The 20,589-nt window shown below is 42.6% G+C and overlaps 2 protein-coding genes across 15 annotated transcripts in view; both read left to right on the top strand.

Moving 5' to 3' along the window:
• ptprsb (protein tyrosine phosphatase receptor type Sb) overlaps positions 1-10,277 on the top strand; it is a 69,089-nt gene extending 58,812 nt beyond the window's left edge. For all 13 annotated transcript variants that reach the window (XM_030114862.1, XM_030114861.1, XM_030114863.1 and 10 more), the window contains 12 exons: positions 934-1,031; positions 1,304-1,427; positions 1,902-2,077; positions 2,253-2,372; positions 3,213-3,367; positions 4,023-4,308; positions 5,101-5,279; positions 5,683-5,809; positions 5,915-6,040; positions 6,752-6,906; positions 7,047-7,182; positions 7,509-10,277. In XM_030114862.1, the coding sequence (XP_029970722.1) occupies positions 934-1,031; positions 1,304-1,427; positions 1,902-2,077; positions 2,253-2,372; positions 3,213-3,367; positions 4,023-4,308; positions 5,101-5,279; positions 5,683-5,809; positions 5,915-6,040; positions 6,752-6,906; positions 7,047-7,182; positions 7,509-7,577 (1,751 nt within the window). In that variant the 3' untranslated portion in view covers positions 7,578-10,277. The remainder of the gene's footprint in view (positions 1-933; positions 1,032-1,303; positions 1,428-1,901; positions 2,078-2,252; positions 2,373-3,212; positions 3,368-4,022; positions 4,309-5,100; positions 5,280-5,682; positions 5,810-5,914; positions 6,041-6,751; positions 6,907-7,046; positions 7,183-7,508) is intronic.
• A 3,681-nt stretch (positions 10,278-13,958) lies between these two features.
• Positions 13,959-20,486, top strand: LOC115405123 (GRAM domain-containing protein 2B-like). Of its 2 annotated transcripts, XM_030114588.1 has the most exons (13): positions 13,959-14,120; positions 14,778-14,924; positions 15,047-15,104; positions 16,146-16,218; positions 16,527-16,630; positions 16,737-16,826; positions 17,371-17,442; positions 17,516-17,572; positions 17,668-17,734; positions 17,851-17,907; positions 18,004-18,106; positions 18,697-18,807; positions 19,722-20,486. In XM_030114588.1, the coding sequence occupies exons 1-13, from the start codon at positions 14,077-14,079 to the stop codon at positions 19,735-19,737; spliced, it is 999 nt and encodes a 332-aa protein (XP_029970448.1). In that variant the 5' UTR covers positions 13,959-14,076; the 3' UTR covers positions 19,738-20,486. The 2 variants fall into 2 exon arrangements, with proteins under 2 accessions (XP_029970448.1, XP_029970449.1); XM_030114589.1 differs by lacking the exon at positions 14,778-14,924.
• The last annotated feature ends 103 nt before the right edge of the window (positions 20,487-20,589 follow it).

The following is a 20,589-nucleotide window of genomic DNA, read 5'->3' as shown; positions in this document are numbered from 1 at the left end:
CGGTTGTTTATTTTTTTTTTTTGTTTTCTTTTCTTTTTTTATTTTGCACGTACCTGGGAAATGAAGAAAATCCCACAGAATAAAGCACTTCAGCTCTCCTCTTTTATCATGAGAATTTTTTTTTTGCTCTCTTGTGGCAGCAACCTTGAAGCTCCCCTCCTCGCCCACTTCTTCTCCCCGGAGATTTGTGCTTTCTAGATGCTCTGCACCAATGAAATTTGTTTCCAACAAAGCTGGCTGATGCCATCCGAGGTCGTTTTGGTCGTGACAGGAGTATTTTGTCGTGGTTACCTGTGGGTGCTGCAGTGCCAGACTGGAGAAGAAAATAACTGTTGGCGTTGGCTCGTGTTTGATTGCTGCAGCAGCGGAATGACTTAAATGCTTCTCATATTGCATCGATCTGCATTATAATTCAAGAAACATTGAGGACGCATCCTGACTTTGGCGTTATAGATTGTGCTTATTGTACGCATCGCAGTGTTGCTTTGATTTATCGTTGCAACAATTTACCGTTTGAATGGAAAATGGATTCCCGTAGCTGCTTCTCCCGCTCCAGCTGTGAGAGAGAAACTTGGAGGCATAGGTTGCTTCTTTTGTGTAAGTGCATGTGCATATGTGTGTGCAAACCTCCTAATTAGTGTTCTGTCTGTTTGTTTTCTCTGAGTCGCTGCTTCTCTGATCACAGAGAAAGCAATTTATCAAAGAAAAACAATTTACAAACAACCAAGACTCGCCGCACTTTGTCCTCGCACATGGATCAAAATTGATTTTCTGCCTCAGCATGTTCCTTAATGATATGTGATGTTGTCTCATTGCATAATTGTCTTCACGTCTTTGCGTATGAGTGACGCCGACCTTCGGTAATTTAGGTTATTCGGATGAAATGTGCATCATCATTGACCCAGTGCTGCTCTGACCCCGGTTGTAACACAGGCATGATGAGCCATCCTCCCATCCCCATCAGCGAGCTGGCTGAGCACATCGAGCTGCTGAAAGCCAACGACAACCTGAGACTCTCCCAGGAGTACGAGGTGAGAAATGCATTATCATTTCATGTAAATAAATAGATAACCTCCTTCTTGTTTAGAGATGTTAAGCCTGTTAAGCTTTCACTTCATAAAGCAAATGTTATTTTACGTTTGTTTATCTGTGTGTAGAGTATATTGTCATGATTTATTCAGGAGTGCAATTTATTGCAGTAACTTCTCCACATTACCGAGCACTCTCTTTCCATTACCATCAAATGCACTACTAAATATGCCACCGCACACTATTAATGCGTGCATGCGCTGCTTCTTTCCAGTCAATCGACCCCAGTCAGCAGTTCACCTGGGAACACTCCAACCTGGAGGTTAACAAGCCCAAAAACCGATACGCTAACGTCATCGCGTACGACCACACCAGAGTCATCCTGGCTCCTATAGAAGGTGAGGATGAGCTGCAAACCGATATCACATTAAGAGGAGACGCCTGTAGTTTTTAATGAGGAAGTTGGAGCGATGAGGAACCTCAGAGCTGCGGCGGGGAAGGCAGGGAGGGAGGGAGGGCTCTATGATGGATGAAATCTGAAATTGCAAACAGTGCTGAAGACCGGCTGTGTGCAGTGGCACGAGACTGACAAACAGCACAAGTGCATTCAAGTGCAACCAGCAGTCCTCCAGATCAGGGTGGAGGGGGGGGGGAGAATGGATTTGATCTGGAGCTCATGAATTTACTCCGACAGAGTCGTCTTGTCTGTTTGTTATCGTCCGCTAGTCACCCACAGTCAACCAGCAGCCGGTCTCTCGGATGCCTCAAACCAGCAGCCCGTTAGACTGTTCCATGTCATACACGGAAGTTAATTTATTGTCGCTCATCCAGATTACAGTTTTGCAAGAGTCTAACAAATGTCTCATTTGCAGGCATCCTGGGAAGCGACTACATCAACGCCAACTACATCGACGGCTACAGGAAGCAGAATGCCTACATCGCTACCCAGGGGCCGCTGGCGGAGACGTTCGGGGACTTCTGGAGGATGGTGTGGGAGCAGCGAGCCGCCTCTGTGGTCATGATGACCCGTCTGGAGGAAAAGTCAAGGGTAGGAGACCAGGCCCTCACAGACCTGCACTGTGTCCCGTCTATCTCTATTGTCAGTCTCAAAGATAACGGCCTGTGGGTTTTTGAAATTTGATGAAAACAAAAAAGATCTCATCCAGTCTGAGAATGGTGACGGTTGCTGCAACGCTGATGCAACGCTTTCCCTTTATCCTCAGATAAAGTGTGATCAGTACTGGCCAAGTCGAGGCACAGAGACATATGGGATGATCCAGGTCACGCTGCTGGACACCATGGAGCTGGCCACTTTCTGTGTTCGCACCTTCTCTCTGCATAAGGTAAAAATATTACTCTCTCCAAGCCTGCATGTGTGCCCTTGTCTCAACACTCGGGGCTTACCGCTATTGAGTTTACTGTCATATTCACCGGAAAAAGCTTTGATCTCCCGGGCTTACAGTCGGGAACCAGGAGCGACTTGGGTAATCTTGAATTTTTCTGCCGTCACCGAGCGAATAGTGCATGTGGACACACGGAGGATAAGAGATTAGTCTGGGCTTCGCGAAGTGTTCAAACCAGGCCAGCCTCCCTGTGTCAGGAGCTGAGATTTGATAACTGTGGGAGGCAGAGTACTTTCTTCTAGCACGGGGCTAATCTAGGACCGTCAGACTGACTGTCTCTGTGGCCTACTTACAAACACAGAAACTAGGCCAATTGTAGCTTCCAAGTGTAGCTTCTCAAAATATTTGGTGATGTGTTGTGAAACATCAAGTTAGGAAACACGTCATACAGTGGATGGTAATGCACATAAACTACTCAGAGTCGCTGCTATTCAGTTCTTTCTCTTTTTTTGTGCTGAAAAGTTCACTGTTGAAATATTTGCGATGCATCCGCAGCACAGGATACATTGTTTTTTTCATATCATCAATTTGCATCATCTTATTGACCGTTTTTCTTAACATGCTTTGGAACACAAGGTGGTCTCATGACTTGTGTTTCTGATGGAAACCAGAGAAGAAGAATGATTAGAATCTCAGAGGATCTGCTGCCCTGAAGCTGTCTCCTTGTAACTCAATATTGATGAAGTTTACACCCCCGCCCGCCCCCCCACCCCTGCATGTGCAGTTTTCATTTCAGTGACAGTAAGCTCGTTTTTTTTTCCTGCCTGTTTGCCATGTCAGAGCGGAAGCAGCGAACGGAGAGAGGTGCGGCAGTTCCAGTTCACAGCATGGCCTGATCACGGGGTGCCAGAGTATCCCACTCCCTTCCTCAACTTCCTCCGCAGGGTGAAAGCCTGCAACCCCCCCGATGCTGGACCCATCATTGCTCACTGCAGGTATGCACATATACCCATATTAGTATTTATTTGTGCAGAATTAAAGACAAAAGCCGGTGCAGCAGTGTGTGTGAAGCTTCTGAAAGGGAAAGGTTAGCAGATCGATTGGAAACAAAAATCCTGGCCCAATGCCAATAAATCAGATTCATACTAAAGCTTTAGAGCTAATTGAAAGTTTAAGTGAATCCGCTTCCATAAGTCTGCATAGTTTGACCAGGTTCTCGTGATCAATGGACTCCGTAATGTAATTTCAGAACAATCAAAAGAATATTACCAAAAGCAAGAATGTCAACAAACTGCTCCATAAGAGATGGGGAAGAAAGAAAAACAGGTCTCTGTCAGAGCTGGTTTAAATTAGCTGGAAGAGGAAGAACACTGCTATCTGGAAGAAGAAAAATCAAAATCTGTAATCACAAAGACTTTACCATCATATGCTTCAGATAATGTTTTTCAGATATTATTATTGTAATGCACATTATTTCAGATCGAGAAAAAAAAAATCACCACAGATCTTTACCACTGATAATCATCTCCATTCTAAGAAACACTCGATAGAAGAGTATTTAAGCGATCCTTTTATCTAACTTCGATCAAGAAAGAAAGGATGAGGTTGAACTACTCCCAGTGCGTCACGATCTTTCTCTCCCCGTCTTAGTGCCGGTGTTGGGCGCACTGGCTGCTTCATTGTCATCGATGCCATGCTGGAGCGCATCCGACACGAGCGCACCGTGGACATCTACGGCCACGTGACACTGATGCGCTCTCAGAGGAACTACATGGTGCAGACGGAGGACCAGTACAGCTTCATCCACGAGGCCTTGCTGGAGGCGGTGGCCTGCGGCAACACCGAGGTGGCCGCCAGGAGTCTGTACTCCTACATGCAGAAGCTGTCCAAGGTGGAGACTGGAGAGCACGTCACCGGCATGGAGCTGGAGTTCAAGGTGAGAAGGCGAGAGGACAGTGGGAGCACCGTTTGGCTGTAAAAAAATAACTGAAATTAAACAGATGGCAAATATAGTAGCATGCAAATTATTTTCTTTAAGGCTGTTTAATCATTTGAATATGACTAAGAAGTGATCTTAAAAGAAAAAAAAAAATCCCTGCTGTAAGTTATTGTAGGCGGCCTGCAGCTGAAGGTTGTGAACAGTGTATTTATATTTGCCTCTTAAAGGGATTTTCTCACGTATTCCTGGATGTTTGAAGAGGTCACACCACCTACAGGTTGATAAGATCAATGACAGAAGTTGTTAAAGCTCAAAGTTCTCTTAATGACTTCACCCACATAAAATTAACCACGACTTGTTCATTAATAGGCTTTCCTTTGCTAACAGTAAAATGATTACTTGGGGGATTTGAACCATGCTAAATAATCTATTTAAAAACGTCATCATGGATTCTGGCAAACATAATTATTTAGTGACTACTTTTAGACGTTTTATGCCGTGAGTCAATATTTGCTGTTTAGATTCTTCACTTTTATGATTTCAACCTTTCCCATTAAAATATCTGCAGCGCACACTGTAATATGTTAAACACGTGTTTGAGGAGATTGAAAAAAATATCCAGATTGACGATGCCATCTCTCCATGCAACTGTCAGCTAAGGATTGTGTGATGGACAAATTGCTTTAAAGATTCTGCACTGAAACTCATTTTGTTAGTTTTTTTTTTTTTTGGAAAGTACATAAAAGTCCTTCATCTGCATGAACAGTTTCCTTCCCTCCTTCCTTGCAGCGACTGGCCAACACCAAAGCCCACACGTCCCGGTTCGTCACGGCCAACCTGCCTTGCAACAAATTCAAGAACAGACTGGTCAACATCATGCCCTATGAAACCACTCGGGTGTGCCTCCAGCCAATCAGAGGCCTGGAGGGCTCCGACTACATCAACGCCAGCTACATAGATGGATACAGGTATGCTTTCCCCACGCGAACGCTAACGTGACCTGACCTCCCCCTGTCCTCCGATGACGGCCGGGTGAGTGAATGGATTGGATAGGTTTTCACCCCAGCGCTCCCACCTGTCACCCCCTGTCACGTCTGTCATTACCGCATACATGTTCCCCCGATTTGTCTCACCGCGAGTTGCTCGCTTTGGTCCCGGTAAGGAGGACAGACACTGAAGACTTTCTGATGATTCAGGCATTCAGAGTGGTTGTACACACATGTTTTGACTGTTCCTCTCGGTGCCTGGAGCCTGACCCCCTTTTCATTCTGATGCGTGACACATGAAGAAGCAGGGAGAGTTAAGAAAGGAGGTGGCTCCATAATCTGTGTGTGTGTGTGTGTGTGTGTGCGTGTGTGTTTGGATTTGTAGGCAGCAGAGAGGCTACATTGCCACCCAGGGCCCACTGGCTGAAACTACGGAGGACTTCTGGAGGATGCTGTGGGAGCACAACTCTACTATCGTGGTCATGCTGACCAAGCTGAGAGAAATGGGACGGGTATGGACGGTCTGCCCGCTCGCCGTTGCTTCAGATAACAGCTTTTGTTTTCATTGCAGCTGTCTGTTTAACCCTTCTTTGTGTGTGTGTGTTCTGCTTTTTCAGGAAAAGTGTCATCAGTACTGGCCCGCCGAGCGGTCAGCCAGGTATCAGTACTTTGTGGTGGACCCCATGGCGGAGTACAACATGCCTCAGTACATCCTCCGGGAGTTCAAAGTTACCGATGCCAGGGTGAGTTCACGTCGTCGGTGTGTTTAAAGAGTTCTGTTCCTGTCCTGTTCGAACCCTCTCCCACTTGTTAGAGAGCAGTGACACAAGGCATGTCTCATCGACCCGGAGTGTGTGTTCTTATGTGTTTGTGTGTGTGTTTATTGTATGCTCAGTGCACAACAGGTCAACACTATTGACAAGATGCTGTCGATTACTCATTCAACCGTGCTGTCTCCAGATTACCTTGGCGGTGTGTGAGGCTGTGCGCGCACATTATTCGCACGTATACGTGTCAGTCATAGATAACTCTGGTTAAGCCTGTCCTGCACTGACGCCACAGTGACAGATGCTCTATTGATCTCCATTAAAAGGGAGTCAGAAAGGCTGAGCAGCAGAGAAAAGATATAATTGCCTACTGAGCGACTGACAATAGCAGATGCACTGACGCCCCAGCTTTAAGTTAACCACAGCAAATGATCCAGGGTCAGATAACAGTAATCATTAGAAGGGAAAAAGGATATTGCCTGGCAGAGTTTCTCTCCTCAGTCAATATGGCAGGAGGAAGCTTGGTAAATACTCATTTTGAAATATTCACTTTGTATAAACAGCAACTTGCTGCATTTCTTGTGTGGAAACGACATCAAATGGACTTTCACATCAGCTACACTCTGGGCTCGGTCGGTGGAGGGAGCTGGTGTCCTAAACCCCAGTTTTTCTACTTTGTGCATTCAGGATGGCCAGTCGCGAACGGTCCGGCAGTTCCAGTTCACTGACTGGCCGGAGCAAGGCGTGCCCAAATCTGGGGAGGGATTCATCGATTTCATCGGCCAAGTGCACAAAACCAAGGAGCAGTTTGGCCAAGACGGACCAATCAGCGTTCACTGCAGGTAAGCAGCTGCCTTCATCAGATTTCTTCAGAATAAATCTACTTTATTAAAGTGTCTGATGACTGCAGCATGAATGCAGCACTTTGTTTCTCACAGGCTCTAAACTGTGGTGAAATGTTTTTTTTTTTTTTTTTTTGTAGTGCGGGCGTGGGGCGGACAGGTGTCTTCATCACTCTGAGTATTGTGCTGGAGAGGATGCGTTACGAAGGGGCGGTGGACATCTTCCAAACTGTCAAAATGCTGCGGACACAGAGGCCAGCCATGGTGCAGACTGAGGTAAAAGAGCACCTCATGCAACACAGTACTGGCGCAGAATTAATTTTTTTAATTTTTAACTCCGTTTGCAAAGTTTATGATATTGACCAAATCATAAAATAAATCATGCAGTAGCTAATACTCAAGTAGTTTTAATGTTAATTGTGTAATTTTACTTGTTGCGAAGCACATCGTCAATCCACCTCTACCAAATACTCATTTATGCAGTGGTGCAGCACTTCATTTTGACTTTATTATTCGAAACTTGGCGTAATAATATATGGAATTTCACACCAGCTTAATGTGAGTCCATAACTGTTTGCCGCTTTGTGGTTTCTCCTTCTCAGGACGAGTACCAGTTCTGCTACCAGGCTGCTCTCGAGTACCTGGGTAGCTTCGACCACTATGCAACGTAAGAAGAGAGACGAGCATCCATCCATCTTTCTGCTTCGAGGTCCACAAACAAACCAACAAGCGACACAAGAGAAAGACGGCTCGATACTAACATTGGACCTTATCCGGGAGCAAGATTCAAAGGCAAATTCAACACCGACAAGGACAAAAACAGCAACAAGAAATCTGTCTAACAGCACCCACGCTCATCAGGAGGCTCCCCGGGGAGCGGGTGGGTGTGGAGACTATCCATGTGTAATCCATATACTTACCTCAGTGTTCCAGTGTGAAGGACGTATAATACATGTGTGTTGTGGTCAGCTATCTCCAATATGAAACCGTGAATTACAAATGGCTTCTGAACAGGATACTCTATGTGTATAAAATACAAAAAAGATTTAAAAAACAAAAAAATTAAAAAAAAATAAAATAAACACACACAAAGAGCCTGGATATTTGCTGCACCCGAAATGGGCTTTTTATCCTCAACTTTGTATCTATTAGTTTGGTGTACTAAAAAGGGGTTACAAAGTGCAAAGGTGAACATTTCTGTGTGTCCGTGAGTCTATTTCAAAGGTGTCTACTGCTACCACAGGTAGTTTACGGCTGTAGTTTCAAGCGGATGACTAGGTTATGCCTCAGCACAGGCCTGCAGTATGGACTCACCACCCCGAGGACTGTTGGAGGAGCGTGTGGACGCTCGTTTACCCGATGCACAGTGCCAAGAGAAACCATGCAGCGTGAACGTGACCCGTGGCCTCCGAGGAGCCGCGGCTCCCTCCGTCATCCAGCATAACGTCAGACCAGAGACGGTCATGGACCAGTTCACCGCCCCCCCCAGTCGCGTCCTCACAGAGTAACTACCGGCCACAGAGCAGCGATTAGAGCCCGCCGTATCCTTAACTGGGCTGAGATTTGTAGTCCGGTGCATTTCCTCATCCGACGAAGCTTGCTTGCGATTTGCTGTTGTCCTTGTTCATCCTCCAGCGCCGCTCCTCTTGATGTCAGTCCCATTGTGTCCGTTCAGCAGTGACTTATTTAAAGAGATGCTAATGAAAAAAAAAACAAAACAAAAAACTGAGCTCCGGCCAGTTTTCGTTTTCTCTCCCTCAGTTAAAAACAGCTGTCAGCTCATTTCTGTAGATTTTTGTGTGTCTTTTACTGTATGTCTTTGCCTTATGCTTACTTTTTTTAACGTGCTGCTTATCGCTCATGCATTCTATGCTAAACTTTTATTGTTGTACATTATCTTCACTCAAGGATGAAAGCTGTTTCCTCATCATCTTCCTCCTCCTGAAGCTTCCCTACTTGAATTGCACCAATTTGCAGTAAAAAAAAAAAAAAAACCCTGTTATATTTTTACTAGTTAAGGCTACTGGCAATAAACCATGATGAGAAAAATCAAGGGAATCTTCAGAGCGAGTGGTAAATTGCTCACTTTCAACAGTCCTCTCCCTCTTTCGCCCCTTCATGTAAACCCCAAGGAAATGTTCTCTTCTCCTTAAACCCTGCTGTACAGACCGCCCCACTTCATGTTTTCCCCTCCATCTATCTCCAGTACAACTGCACAAGTCCTTGATATCAATGTATATCTTCTATTGATTTGGAAAAATAATCAGAATTGGTCCCAAGTGGTGGTTCCAGAGCACAGCGGTGTTCCCCGTGTATCGGACGACTTGGGCAAAACCCACCAATTTTGTACATACAGTCTATCATTGGAGTCCTATACAGTACAGTTACATACGTCTGAGCACAGAATATAACGTGGGTTTGGATGTGATGTAGTACTTATTGTCGCAAAAAAGCCTTATTGTTATTGTTCACTTTGTTATATTTATTTCATATGATTTTTTAAAAAAAAAAACAAAAAAGATATTTATTCTATTTTGTTATTTTTTATGTTTGTTTTTATTTATTTTTGATTTCTAGCAATTATAACCAATAAGATGGTGTTTACTTGTTTCTTTGGCGAGCCAATGTTAAAGTATGATATTGTCACTGTTTATCTTTTTTTTTTATTATTATTTTTAATGGTCAGTTTTGGTGCTTTTTTTTTAATTTGCTTTGTTATTATGAAGTATGCCCTCTGTGTAGGGTACTATTTGATACTGATTACTGATGTCCGACTAGTTAGCTAGAGATGTTCGTTAGAGGCAGAACTAGTTTAAGTTTACAGTGACGTCCCTTCGATGCCCTCCCCGACTCCACCTACATAGCAACAGCAGAGATGGGATGTTAGCAGAGGAGGCGCGCTCCACCGAGGCGTGCGGCGTCAGGGCATCGGAGAATTAGAGGCCTAGAGCAGACGTCTTAGTGAAAACCTCCTGGCAAGCTGCTGGTGTTTAGTTTGCTTGAAAGCACATGGTAGCAAGTGTATTTTTGACTGAGGATGGGTACGAATTGCCTAGCTACACACTTTACACACCCTCAAAAAGCTATCGTTTGAACCTGAAAATTATTCTCATATGAACTCTATGTGTGGTCCAAAAGTCTTGACAATGTTTGACATATATGAAATATGTTATTCCTTCAATTTCTAATGATTATTGTGTCAAGAGAAATATAAAAGGCACACACAAAACATGATATGAAATGTATTGAGGGCCAGCTCTGATGATGCCATCCCCCTCACTTCTGTACCTGGTCTTTCCTTTCAAACCATAGATGTAGATATTGTATCTTGACTTTGTATTAAAAGCAGGATGATTGGATATACAGCACAACGAGCTGCTTGGTTCTCCTGGGTTTTTTTTTGTTCTCGGTGTGTTGTTCACGTACTGTCCACTAGATGGCACCAAAGCAAACTTAACACAGAGCACAGCTTCTGCTGAATGGATCATAGCGACAAGAGGAATTCATTAAAAATGTGTCTTTATCTCAGACAGCGAAATCACACTTCAATTTATTGATTTTTCAGACATGTTAAAAGGAACACAACAAAGCAGCACTTCCAGCTTAATCTTTCTTTTTAATTTACAGTTTATTTTTCTTGTAAAATGTAAGGAGCGATTGTTGAAATACTTATTTTCTATTCATTCATATATATCATATGATACGATGATTATGATCAAGAAATGTTGCCATAATCAAATAATGCTAGTTTGATTATTGAGCAACCAGTCATTTTCTTATCTTTAGAGGAATGGTTTTCAAAGTGTGGGGTAGGCCCCTGTCTGAGGGCGCTGGAGAGCCTCAGGGGGCCACAGCAGCAGGACAAAATCGGTGATCTTGGGGATGCTTTTCCTCAGCATGTTTTTTTTTTTCTTCCACCATTTTCTGTGCAACTTCATCCAACTAAGGACCACCAGAGGCTGCAGCCTATCGGAGTATGACAAAGAGAGAGACACACTCACATTCACATGTAGGTGCAATTTAGAATCAGCAATGATCTTCAAATGACAAAATTTGAGGATCTCACTTCTCACTTCTCGGCCCCCCCACACTCTGAAAACCCCTGCATGATAGAATATAACAGCGTACAATTTAAAAAAAAAAAACAGCACATGTAAATATATCAAGCACGTGACAACAACCTCAACAATTAGAAAGCAGCTGAAAAGAAACTCTTCCTAAAGGAGGCAAGACCAGCGACACACTCCCATCTATAGCATGTCACACTTCAGGTTTTATCACAACTAAACAATAAACATATAATGTGTTAATTAGGGGGTGTTGTTGTCACACAGAAGCTTTCCAGGAACCAGGAGCAGAGCGACTGCTTTTGTTTATGCAGTGAGTGAGAGACCCTCCCTTTGTGTCAGTGACGTGACACCAGGAATGCTGCTTTTTGTATCAGCGGTGGTGTTTGTGGCACACCCCGACGCACCGGCAGATGTAATAACACTCATGAGCAGAACCGTACACATAAAAGATGTAAAGGGGGTTTTTTTTTGCCTCATTGTTCCTGGCTGTGATCACTCTGGCTGCTTTGAACAGCTGCCGGTGTGAACACAGAGAGAGCCTCACTGGAGGTGTTTCTTGAACTGCTGGACCATATTGAACACACTTGTTCAAGTATTTTTAATTGGGATAGTGTACGAGTTAATTTTCCAAATTGGCTTTGTTGTTTTGCTCAGCACACCTCAGTTTTATTATCACAAATTCTAACGTGAAACTAATCAATATGCACAATAAACCACCGTGTTAGGACCAGTGGAAGATGAAATAAATAACAGTGAACAGCTAGTGTTCAGAATATGAAAATGTTGACTGAAAAGTGATTGTATTTGAGAGTTTAACAAGGACCACATTCAAGGAAGCAGTCCAGTGAAGCAAAGGAAGTGAAGCAGACAGAATAATTGCCAGTCAAGTTTTGTTTGTGTAGATCTGATGGAAGCTGCAGTTTGGAGGACTTGAATACAAAATAAACATAGGAAACATTATTCCAGTGACAAGGGTAACAGTTATAGTCGTTAGTTATGATAATCTGGTCGGCATAAAGGAGATCAAAGTTGGGAAGGACAGGTGGGACGGGAGTGAATATCAGCTGAACAACGTGACTAACAATAAAAAAAGAAAATCACATCAGTTCTATTGTTCTGTAATTTAAATAGTGGCTTATGGGAAGTTTGTTTTGAATGCTGTCAACTTTAATTGCTGTGCGTCCTCTTCCTGGCGTGCTGAAACACGTCCAGTAACATCACACCTTCAGCTGGCATTCCAGCTCCATTCATGATGAAATCGGAGTCACTACTCACCGACATATATCAGCTTTAGCTTGAAAAAGTCACTTTCACTTAGCAACCAATAACCACTAGAGACAAGTGAAGACAGTCAAGTGGGACATAAACAAACACTGAGAGAGAACAACAGATCAGACTCCTGTGATACTGTGGAAATCAGAGAATCATTGATCGTTTAATAAGTCCCGAGTCACACTAAAAATACATGACAGGATTCTTTAGGACATTTTAAACCCTCTACTCTCTCCACTCAGCTGTAGTGTTTCATTCCAGAAATGTATCATTTACATGATCAAAAAGAAAAAACCGTCCCGTTCAGGAAGTCTCATTTAAAATACATGAGACGTTATTCATTTATCTCTTTCCATATTTGAGAGACCACAAAATATTGCACAATAGCATAGAAAACTTGCACACTTGCACATGCACTGACAGAATTACCTAATTATTGTTAAAATAATATATAAATGTCATACAAATAAAGTCTGGTGCATCTCTCTTTGAAAGAAATGACTTTGACATGTAAATGAATAATCCCAAGCTATAATTTGCAAACCAGAAGCACATTCATAAAGCATATAATATATTATTATCAACTTCAGGGAAGATATATAAATGGTTGTTTTTTTAGGTTTTCATGGTGCATCTGCAGTTCCTCACACCGTGGTTTATCAACAATAAGTTGAAACAGAAACCAACACACATGGCACGTGCACCTGTCACATGTCGCTTTGACACTGCTTGCTCAAGAAAGTCAAGAGGATTACAGAGGAAGTGTCATCTGGAACATTCTCCAAAATATGCGCAATGGCATTTTACCAAGGCGTACTGGTAACGCCGTGCGAGGGAGATATGAATAACTGATTAAATGGTTCGAATTGTAGTATGACGTCATAAAAATGTTTGATGCGTGTTGGAAAACCCTAAAACACGTTGTAGCGATTAGCACTCTTCCATTTACTTTTCATCTGTTGTTGGTTTTCTGGGGTAGTCTGTTTCCTCCAACAGTCCAGAAACAGACATCTGAGGTTAATAAATGACTCCAAATTGACCCTACTGAGAATGTGTCTGTATCTCTTTGTTCGCCTTGCGATGGAACCTCTCCAAATTGTGTCCTGCTTACTCAAAGTCATCTGGGATCAGCTCCAGCTCACCCCGAAATTGAATAAGCAGTCAAGAAGATGGATGGAACATTTATTCGCCAACAGGATTCTCCACGTTTATAACACCCAGGACAAATCCAGACATGCTACACTGAGGAGTTTACAATTAGCAACCCGACAGTGAAGACATTGCGTGGTTTGACTGTACAGAACAGGCTGGGATGGCATGTCCTGTCCTGCATCTGTGCTGCAGGTTATCGCTCGGCCTGCCTTCCTGATGTGTATCTGTGCTGGCTGAACAGGTTGCATTGCGTGGCACAAGATGCAGTGTGACTGTCATCTCTTTGGCGCATGACCGCTGTCTGTCCCTGCATACCTGTGTTGCACTGAGAGCGTGTGTGTGCGCGCGTGTGCGCGCCTCTTTGGATGTTGAAAGGTCAAGGTGAGCCGGGCCTCCCATAGCAACGGTTGTCAATGAGGAGCAGAAAGTGTGGCTTCTTCATCTGCCTTCACTGATTGGTTGAACCTCACCACCGAGTCCCGCCCCTCGCAGCTGATTGGCCGACAACACAAATTTACTTTACAGTGTGGGCCGTCCTTGCGTCTGTTTCTTAACCTGCTGCTCGGACTTGAAGAGTTGCTTCCAGGAGAGGAGACAAAACACAACTTGGCTCATTAGTCAACCCTGATCCAGGAGATCAGTCTGAACCTGTGTGTAGAAGTATTTACTCACCGTCATGAATGTGAAACACAGAAGGAAATTATCTCTGGACAGCTCCATGTGAGTATCACTGTTTCTCTATTTCCTCCTCTGCTTCCTCCTCTCCCTGGGAAAACTTCATTAGAAGACAGGCATTACTACTGCTGGTACTTCAGACTTTGCCAAAAATGGAAATGAGTGGCAGATGTGTGCTCCGTAGTTGTGTTATGTGGCCAGGCTTTTGTGTTGGCTGCCTTGCAGGAGTAAAAGCATCCTCCAGAGACCCTGCTGTTGCCCAGAGACTGCAGAGTTACCACACTAATAGGCTGAGAGTGCAGGTGACATTTAAAGAGGTTTCACAAGGACACACAAGGAAATTTAACTTCAACTTTCTCAGGCAAAAAAAAAAAAGTCTAAAATCACAGACAGTACATTCTTTACCCTTTCACCTGTGTTTGACCCCAGAAGATAAACTTTTTGTAAATAGTTCATGTCAAACATGACCAAGATAACTGCTTCTCTCTTCATTTCATGCAAATAAATACAATCAAGCACACTGAAAAATTCACTGACAACACACACAATTTGATCTGATGATACTTATAAGTCTAAAATCCAGATTATTTACTGACACCCCCATCAAGGACGAATATGCTCTGTTGGTATTTTCCTGGATGTTTTTATTCCGTGTGTTTCTATTTCACTGGTGTGCATTTATCTCCTGGTATCTGGCGATAGGCTGTCGGACGGAGGTGGACTTCTCGGTGTGAGAAAAAGCAGCAGCTTGTTTAATGGTAGGAAAACCAGAGTGAGCCAGTCTCTAGATGATGCCCACATCGAGATCCAGGAGTTAAAGCACAGCCTCAACTCTAGCATGCCTCTCAGGTACACTTTGCATGGCTTTGGGAAAGCTGAAAGTGTGGTTGGAAATGCTGAAACCTGTGTGGGGACGTTGCTCTGCGTGCATTTCTTTTTATCTTGTGCACTGTGTATTTGAACTGTGACAGAGAGCAGCCTATAGCAGAGGGGAGTCTGTGCCAATCGAATGGGCCAATCCGCAATCATGTAAGTAGAACTAATGCAGCTTTAACTGATATTCAATGTAAAAAAGTTTTATTGATGAATAAAAAAGTGTGTGATTGATAAACCTAAAAGAATAATGAACTTAAACGTTTTAGATTTTGTGTGGAGGTTTTTGGCCTTGAGCCATGGCTGCAGTTTTAATTCATTCATACCATTCATTTTGCACTAAAAGTTCTGAAATATATATTACAGGAACGAGAGAGAAAAGCAGCGAATATTGCTTTTTTTTTTTTTTTTTATCTCATATAAATCCAGAATCAGGCTACAATCTTAATAACAATGCTCTCTGAAATCTCACCCAAATGACTGTGTGCTTACAGACTGTGCTTTGTCAAGTTCATACACTGATGTTCTCCCATTATAGGAGAACATGCACATTTTCCACTTGTTTGTGACATAAACAGACTGTAAGCAGTGCGGCGTGAGCAGAGCTAAAAGTGAAATAATACCCGAAAACAATACTCCCCCTGACAGTTTCACTTCATAATTATTAATAGTAATACAATGACTTTGTTGAAATATGACTAGATAACAGTAAAATTCACTTTGTTTCATATCAAAGAAAACTGTTAAATCTCACTTCACCCAGATATGCAAATGAAATGTTTAATGGCAGCAAACAAGATTTAGCCAAATCCGTAGTTTTCCCTCTAAATTTCAGCACATTTAATGATGTTTCCATGACAGAGTAACACGAGTGTGTCTTGCAGCAGTTGTGTTTTTAACATTAAAGGTTGGGAGTGACCAAAAACTGAATTTCAAGCAAAAATAAATATGGGACTTGTATTGTGTAGATGTTCAGAAATAAATATCTGAAGTGAATCATTATATTCTTAATTTCTGTTTAAATGCTCAATTAAGTGTGTCCTTACAAACTCAATTACTTCCAAAATGATTATAAATCAATGGTATACACAGTTTTTTTTTTCAGTTAAATGCTAAATGCAAAAGTATGTTTAACTTTTTTTTTAGCTCCACATTTGTTATATATCACCAACACATCATTGTTATTTTTCCTAACAGAGTTTTCAGAAGCACAACAAAAGCTTCCACAAACTGTTTTCAGAGATTCCTGAGGACGAGAAGCTGACACACAGTGAGTTCGCCTGAGAGCCAGAGTCTGTTACTCATTTGCTGATATTGATTTATGGAAACTACGTCGCGCTGTGTTGGTTTTTCACTCCGTCCTGAATTCTTCGCTGTCTGATTGAGTCTTGTGTGATGCTTTGCCAAGTTGTAAATGATTCTCCAGACCTGCTTTCGAATGATACAGCAGGTTTATTGTCATCATGAATGGAGAACCGCCTACCTATTAGTCTTAAATGATGTGTGTGTGTGTGTGTGTGTGTGTGTGTGTGTGTGTGTGTGTGTGTGTGTGTGTGTGTGTGTGTGTGTGTGTCGCAGCGTTCACCTGTGCCCTACAGAAGGAAGTGCTGTATCATGGCAGACTCTTTGTCTCTGAGAATCATGTCTGTTTCCACTCATCTGTGCTGCTCAAAGACACCAAGGTAACAAAGTCAGCTTTACACATGCATGGGACTTCCTGATGACTTTAACAAACAAAACAACCAGCATAAATAAAAATATAAATATATGTCCCTGAACTGACTGCAGGTGGTGATTCCTCACTCCAGTGTGAGGGAGGTGACGGGACACAGCTCAGCCTTGTCTATGCTCTCCATCCAGACGGCCGATGGCGAGAAGGTCGGGAAATACACACATTCAAAATATCCATATATTTTATATTGCTTAAGGTTTTTTTTTTTAATGTTTTATGGCGTGGAATCATAAGTCATGGATGTAGAGTTTGTGCTATCTGCCCTTTGCAGCTGATATGTAGATTTGGAATCCGATGGAAGCTTCTGGATTCGTTATCATTAACCTCTAGTGCAGAAACAATCAGGCTCCTCGGGGCTCGGTAGCACGCCGACGTCTCTGAGGGTTTCTGACTCAGCATACATAAACCTACAGGGAATTACAGTTGTGAAACCAAGAGATGATGAGCTGCGTTTCTATCCTCCCTCGTTACAAATGTGATCAGTTTGAGCTTTCATTGAAATGGACCAAATAAGGAAGTAGTTTCAAACACTTTTTATTCAATAATATAGGTATTTGTAATCTCATTGTGATTACTTACTTCCCTTTGCTGTGTCTTTTTTATTTTAACTGGCCATGAAAACAAGAACAACAGTAAAACAGATTTTAAATGTACTTTCTCCTGCTGAGGTTTTCTTTTCCTGTCTTCCAGTACTCGTTTGTGTCTTTGAGGGGTCGTCAGATGTGTTACAAACTCCTCCAGAGACTCTGCTCACATGCACAGGTACAGCGGCCGCTGTTCAACATGTATTTCCTCTTTCACGTCTTTTTTATTCAAATTTCTGTTCTTCAAACAGAGTTGGAGTCCGAACAGCAGCCCTCATGTGTCCTCTGCTGAGAATGAAGCTGATCAGGTTTGCCGGTTGGATCTTGTCGCACTTGACTGAATATGTGTGCGCGAGAATGTTCGATTAAAAAACAATTGTCTGCATCCTTGTCTTTCTCACAGATGTCTAGTTCTTCCAGTATAGAGGATCATGATTCCAGCAGTGGCGTTATTCATATATCCAGTGAAGGTAATAATAAATAAAAAAACACAGGCTGTTGGTTTTATATATATATATATATATATATTTGAGATACTGAGAATCCTGCTGTTATTGAACTCAGAAACACTTCTGCACCTTTACAGGTTCTATAGGACGCAATTCCACCGATCAAAACAGCTTAACACACGAAGACCACAAAGGTGAACGTGCACAAACTACAAGCACCCAGACCCAGGTTTCTTCACAGTAAAGCGTCATTCTGTCAAACACATTGATGACGTTTCTATCCCTGTCAGGCGTTTCATCGTGGATGTGGTCGTTCACTGAGAGAATCAAGCCGTCCATCATCTTCAGTGAAACTGACAACCTCAGCATCATCTTTTACGTCTACTTGTTTCTGTGAGTATCCTTGATTTAATCAGACAAACTCTGATTTTTGTTATTTGCCCAGCAGTCTTCTTTTAGCAGCTTTAGTTAGCAGTTACTTTATGGAGAATATAATACGTCCAGAGCAACAACAAAGTTGCTAAACTCAGACCATCTGTCTTCTGTCCCGGCTGCTTTCGTCCTGGGGTCGGATGTTTAACACATCGCAGAGCAAATATCCGCCACACAGACTCATATTCACACTGAGCAGCAGCTTAAAGTCACTAATCTTTGCCCATTTGGATCATTTAAATATCCTTTTTTGGATGCCTCATGAAACTCACGAAGGGTCCTAACCGTTCAGACTTTTCTCTAAGTACACACTTAAAGCCAGTTTGATCTTGACGACCCGCCCCACCCCGTTTTGGAACACATTATCAGACTGTCCACTGTGGCTTCAAGCAGATACAATTTACTGATAGTGTAACGCGAGCGCTGTACACTGTGTGCTAATCTTAGACCGTGAAGCAAGACTTCATTCCCTTCCTCAAAGTGAAAGCACGTTATCGTGCAAGGCTGAAATCTGCGGCATGCATTAAAGTATTGTTTGTTGACGTTTGCAGCCTGGTGATGCTCCTCCTGGTGTCCAGCTACATCGGCCTCAGGCTCATCACTCTGGAGGAGCAGCTCAATTCTTTGGGAAGCCTGATCGAATTCTCTTCAAGCCACAGGCCGTGAGTGGAGAAGACACACCTCTCCCAGACATTTTCCACTCACAGCGCGACTTTGAGTAGAAGTAATTATCATCGAAATGCGGGCACACATTTGTGGCATAATTTATCCCTTAAAAAGATGTCATATTTTCTACTGTCAGTGACTCTAAGTGAAAACAGATTCAAGATTTATCAAGAAAATAAAACCATGTATAGCAATAGTATTTATTTATTACTGTGGAAATATTTAGAAACAAAAACTATATTTTAACTCTCTTGACACTGTCACTCAAAGTCCAAAAAAAAAGAGAGAGAGAATTGTCGTGACTGAAAAGCATGAGGAAATGTTTTGATGTCGGAAATAGTCAAACAGGTTGTGGGAACTTGTAAAACTATTAACTTGCTGATCAGATCACACATTAACAAAGTCGCTCTACTGGTTTAAAACAACTGCCGTTAAAGAAAGAAAAAAAAAAACAGATAAGCAATCTCATTCCTGGACCGTCGCGCCCTCTGGGAAACTTCTCAAACTGTACACACCAGAGGGGAAGATTACATTCAAGGCAATGAGTTTTAAGGCTTAAGAGTCACCTAAAGTTGCTTATGCTGAGAATGGTTTCTATTCAAAGGGAAATATATTTAATCTCCAGAAATGTGCTTTTTTTTTGACTTCGATAGAAAACATGTGAATTAAAAATGAATAGTAGTTCAAACCAATGTGCTTTGATTATGTAATCATCTGTAATTGGAGCAAAAGAATGGAAGTTAATGAGTAAAATGACAGATAATGACAATTCTGTTTTGTTTTGCTGAAAAACTTCATTTTTTCAGAGCAGGAATTTTACGTTAGTTTCACGGATCTGACGTTTCTTTTCAGTGGCAACAATATTTGCACCTCTTTGAATAGTTTCCTCTTCCTGTTTGTTGTTTCCCAGGTACCAAGAAACATAATCAGAGACGAGCAGCAGAAGCAGCCAAATTCTTCCCGGAGCACATCGCAGCACACGCCTATGTTTCCATCCTTTCTGCTTTGTTCCTCATTAGATGGACACCTTCAGGCATCTCGCCACTTTGCATTCACTCCATATTCCAGTGAAATTTTCTAATATTTCCAATATTGGACTTAAAAAAAAAAAAAGGTAGAAACTGAAGCCCTGTGTTTGTGTGATCTTCTTCGGGGGAATGCAGGTCAGCATGAAGCTGCTTCTGAGACGTGTGAACCAGGCCACACATGGCGAACTGCATGGATGACTGACTGTGCTGGCAGAGAGACACGGGGACGATATTTTTCTGTTTTGCAGCACATCGATTCTCTGCTGACAGATCAAAAACGGAGGGGAGGCTCTCCTGCGCAGGGCCATATGGAGGCAGCCTGCCGAAGCCATGACTATTTTCTGGCTGCTGAACAGCTGAGCTCAGCGAGCTGAAGTTGCTGGAGTCCTGGCTGGCGTCGTCTTCCATCCACACAATCTGCAGCACAGAGAACACACCAGACTCTGAACATGCAGGACTGTCAGTGATCAATGATGTTATTACTTGATTTTACATTAATTTTATCATACCAGTTGGACACATCAAGTGTGTGAAGTGACTGCTGGGAATGTACATATGTGTAAGGAAAAACACTGTAATGATGGTAATCAGCCGGCAGAGGGCAGCCAAACCTATGAAACTCATTAAACTCATCCTGATTTTTTTGACTGGCATCTCCTTTATTCAGACACGTTACGTCATTGCTCCCTCTGCGTTTCTCTCTTTAATTTGATTTATATATATATATATATATATATATATATATATAGT

Source organism: Salarias fasciatus, chromosome 18 (assembly GCF_902148845.1).
Source record: "Salarias fasciatus chromosome 18, fSalaFa1.1, whole genome shotgun sequence".
Taxonomy (NCBI): domain Eukaryota; kingdom Metazoa; phylum Chordata; class Actinopteri; order Blenniiformes; family Blenniidae; genus Salarias; species Salarias fasciatus.
The sequence above is the reverse complement of the archived record's forward strand: the minus strand, read 5'-3'. Positions and strand labels throughout refer to the sequence as shown.

Bases quoted from the DNA above. Each gene is read 5' to 3' on its own strand.
- LOC115405123 (XM_030114588.1), top strand. From the start codon at position 14,077: ATGAATGTGAAACACAGAAGGAAATTATCTCTGGACAGCTCCAT. The intron at 17,573-17,667 runs GTTTGCCGGTTG...TCTTTCTCACAG, and splicing joins CTGAGAATGAAGCTGATCAG to ATGTCTAGTTCTTCCAGTAT. The intron at 17,735-17,850 runs GTAATAATAAAT...GCACCTTTACAG, and splicing joins TATTCATATATCCAGTGAAG to GTTCTATAGGACGCAATTCC.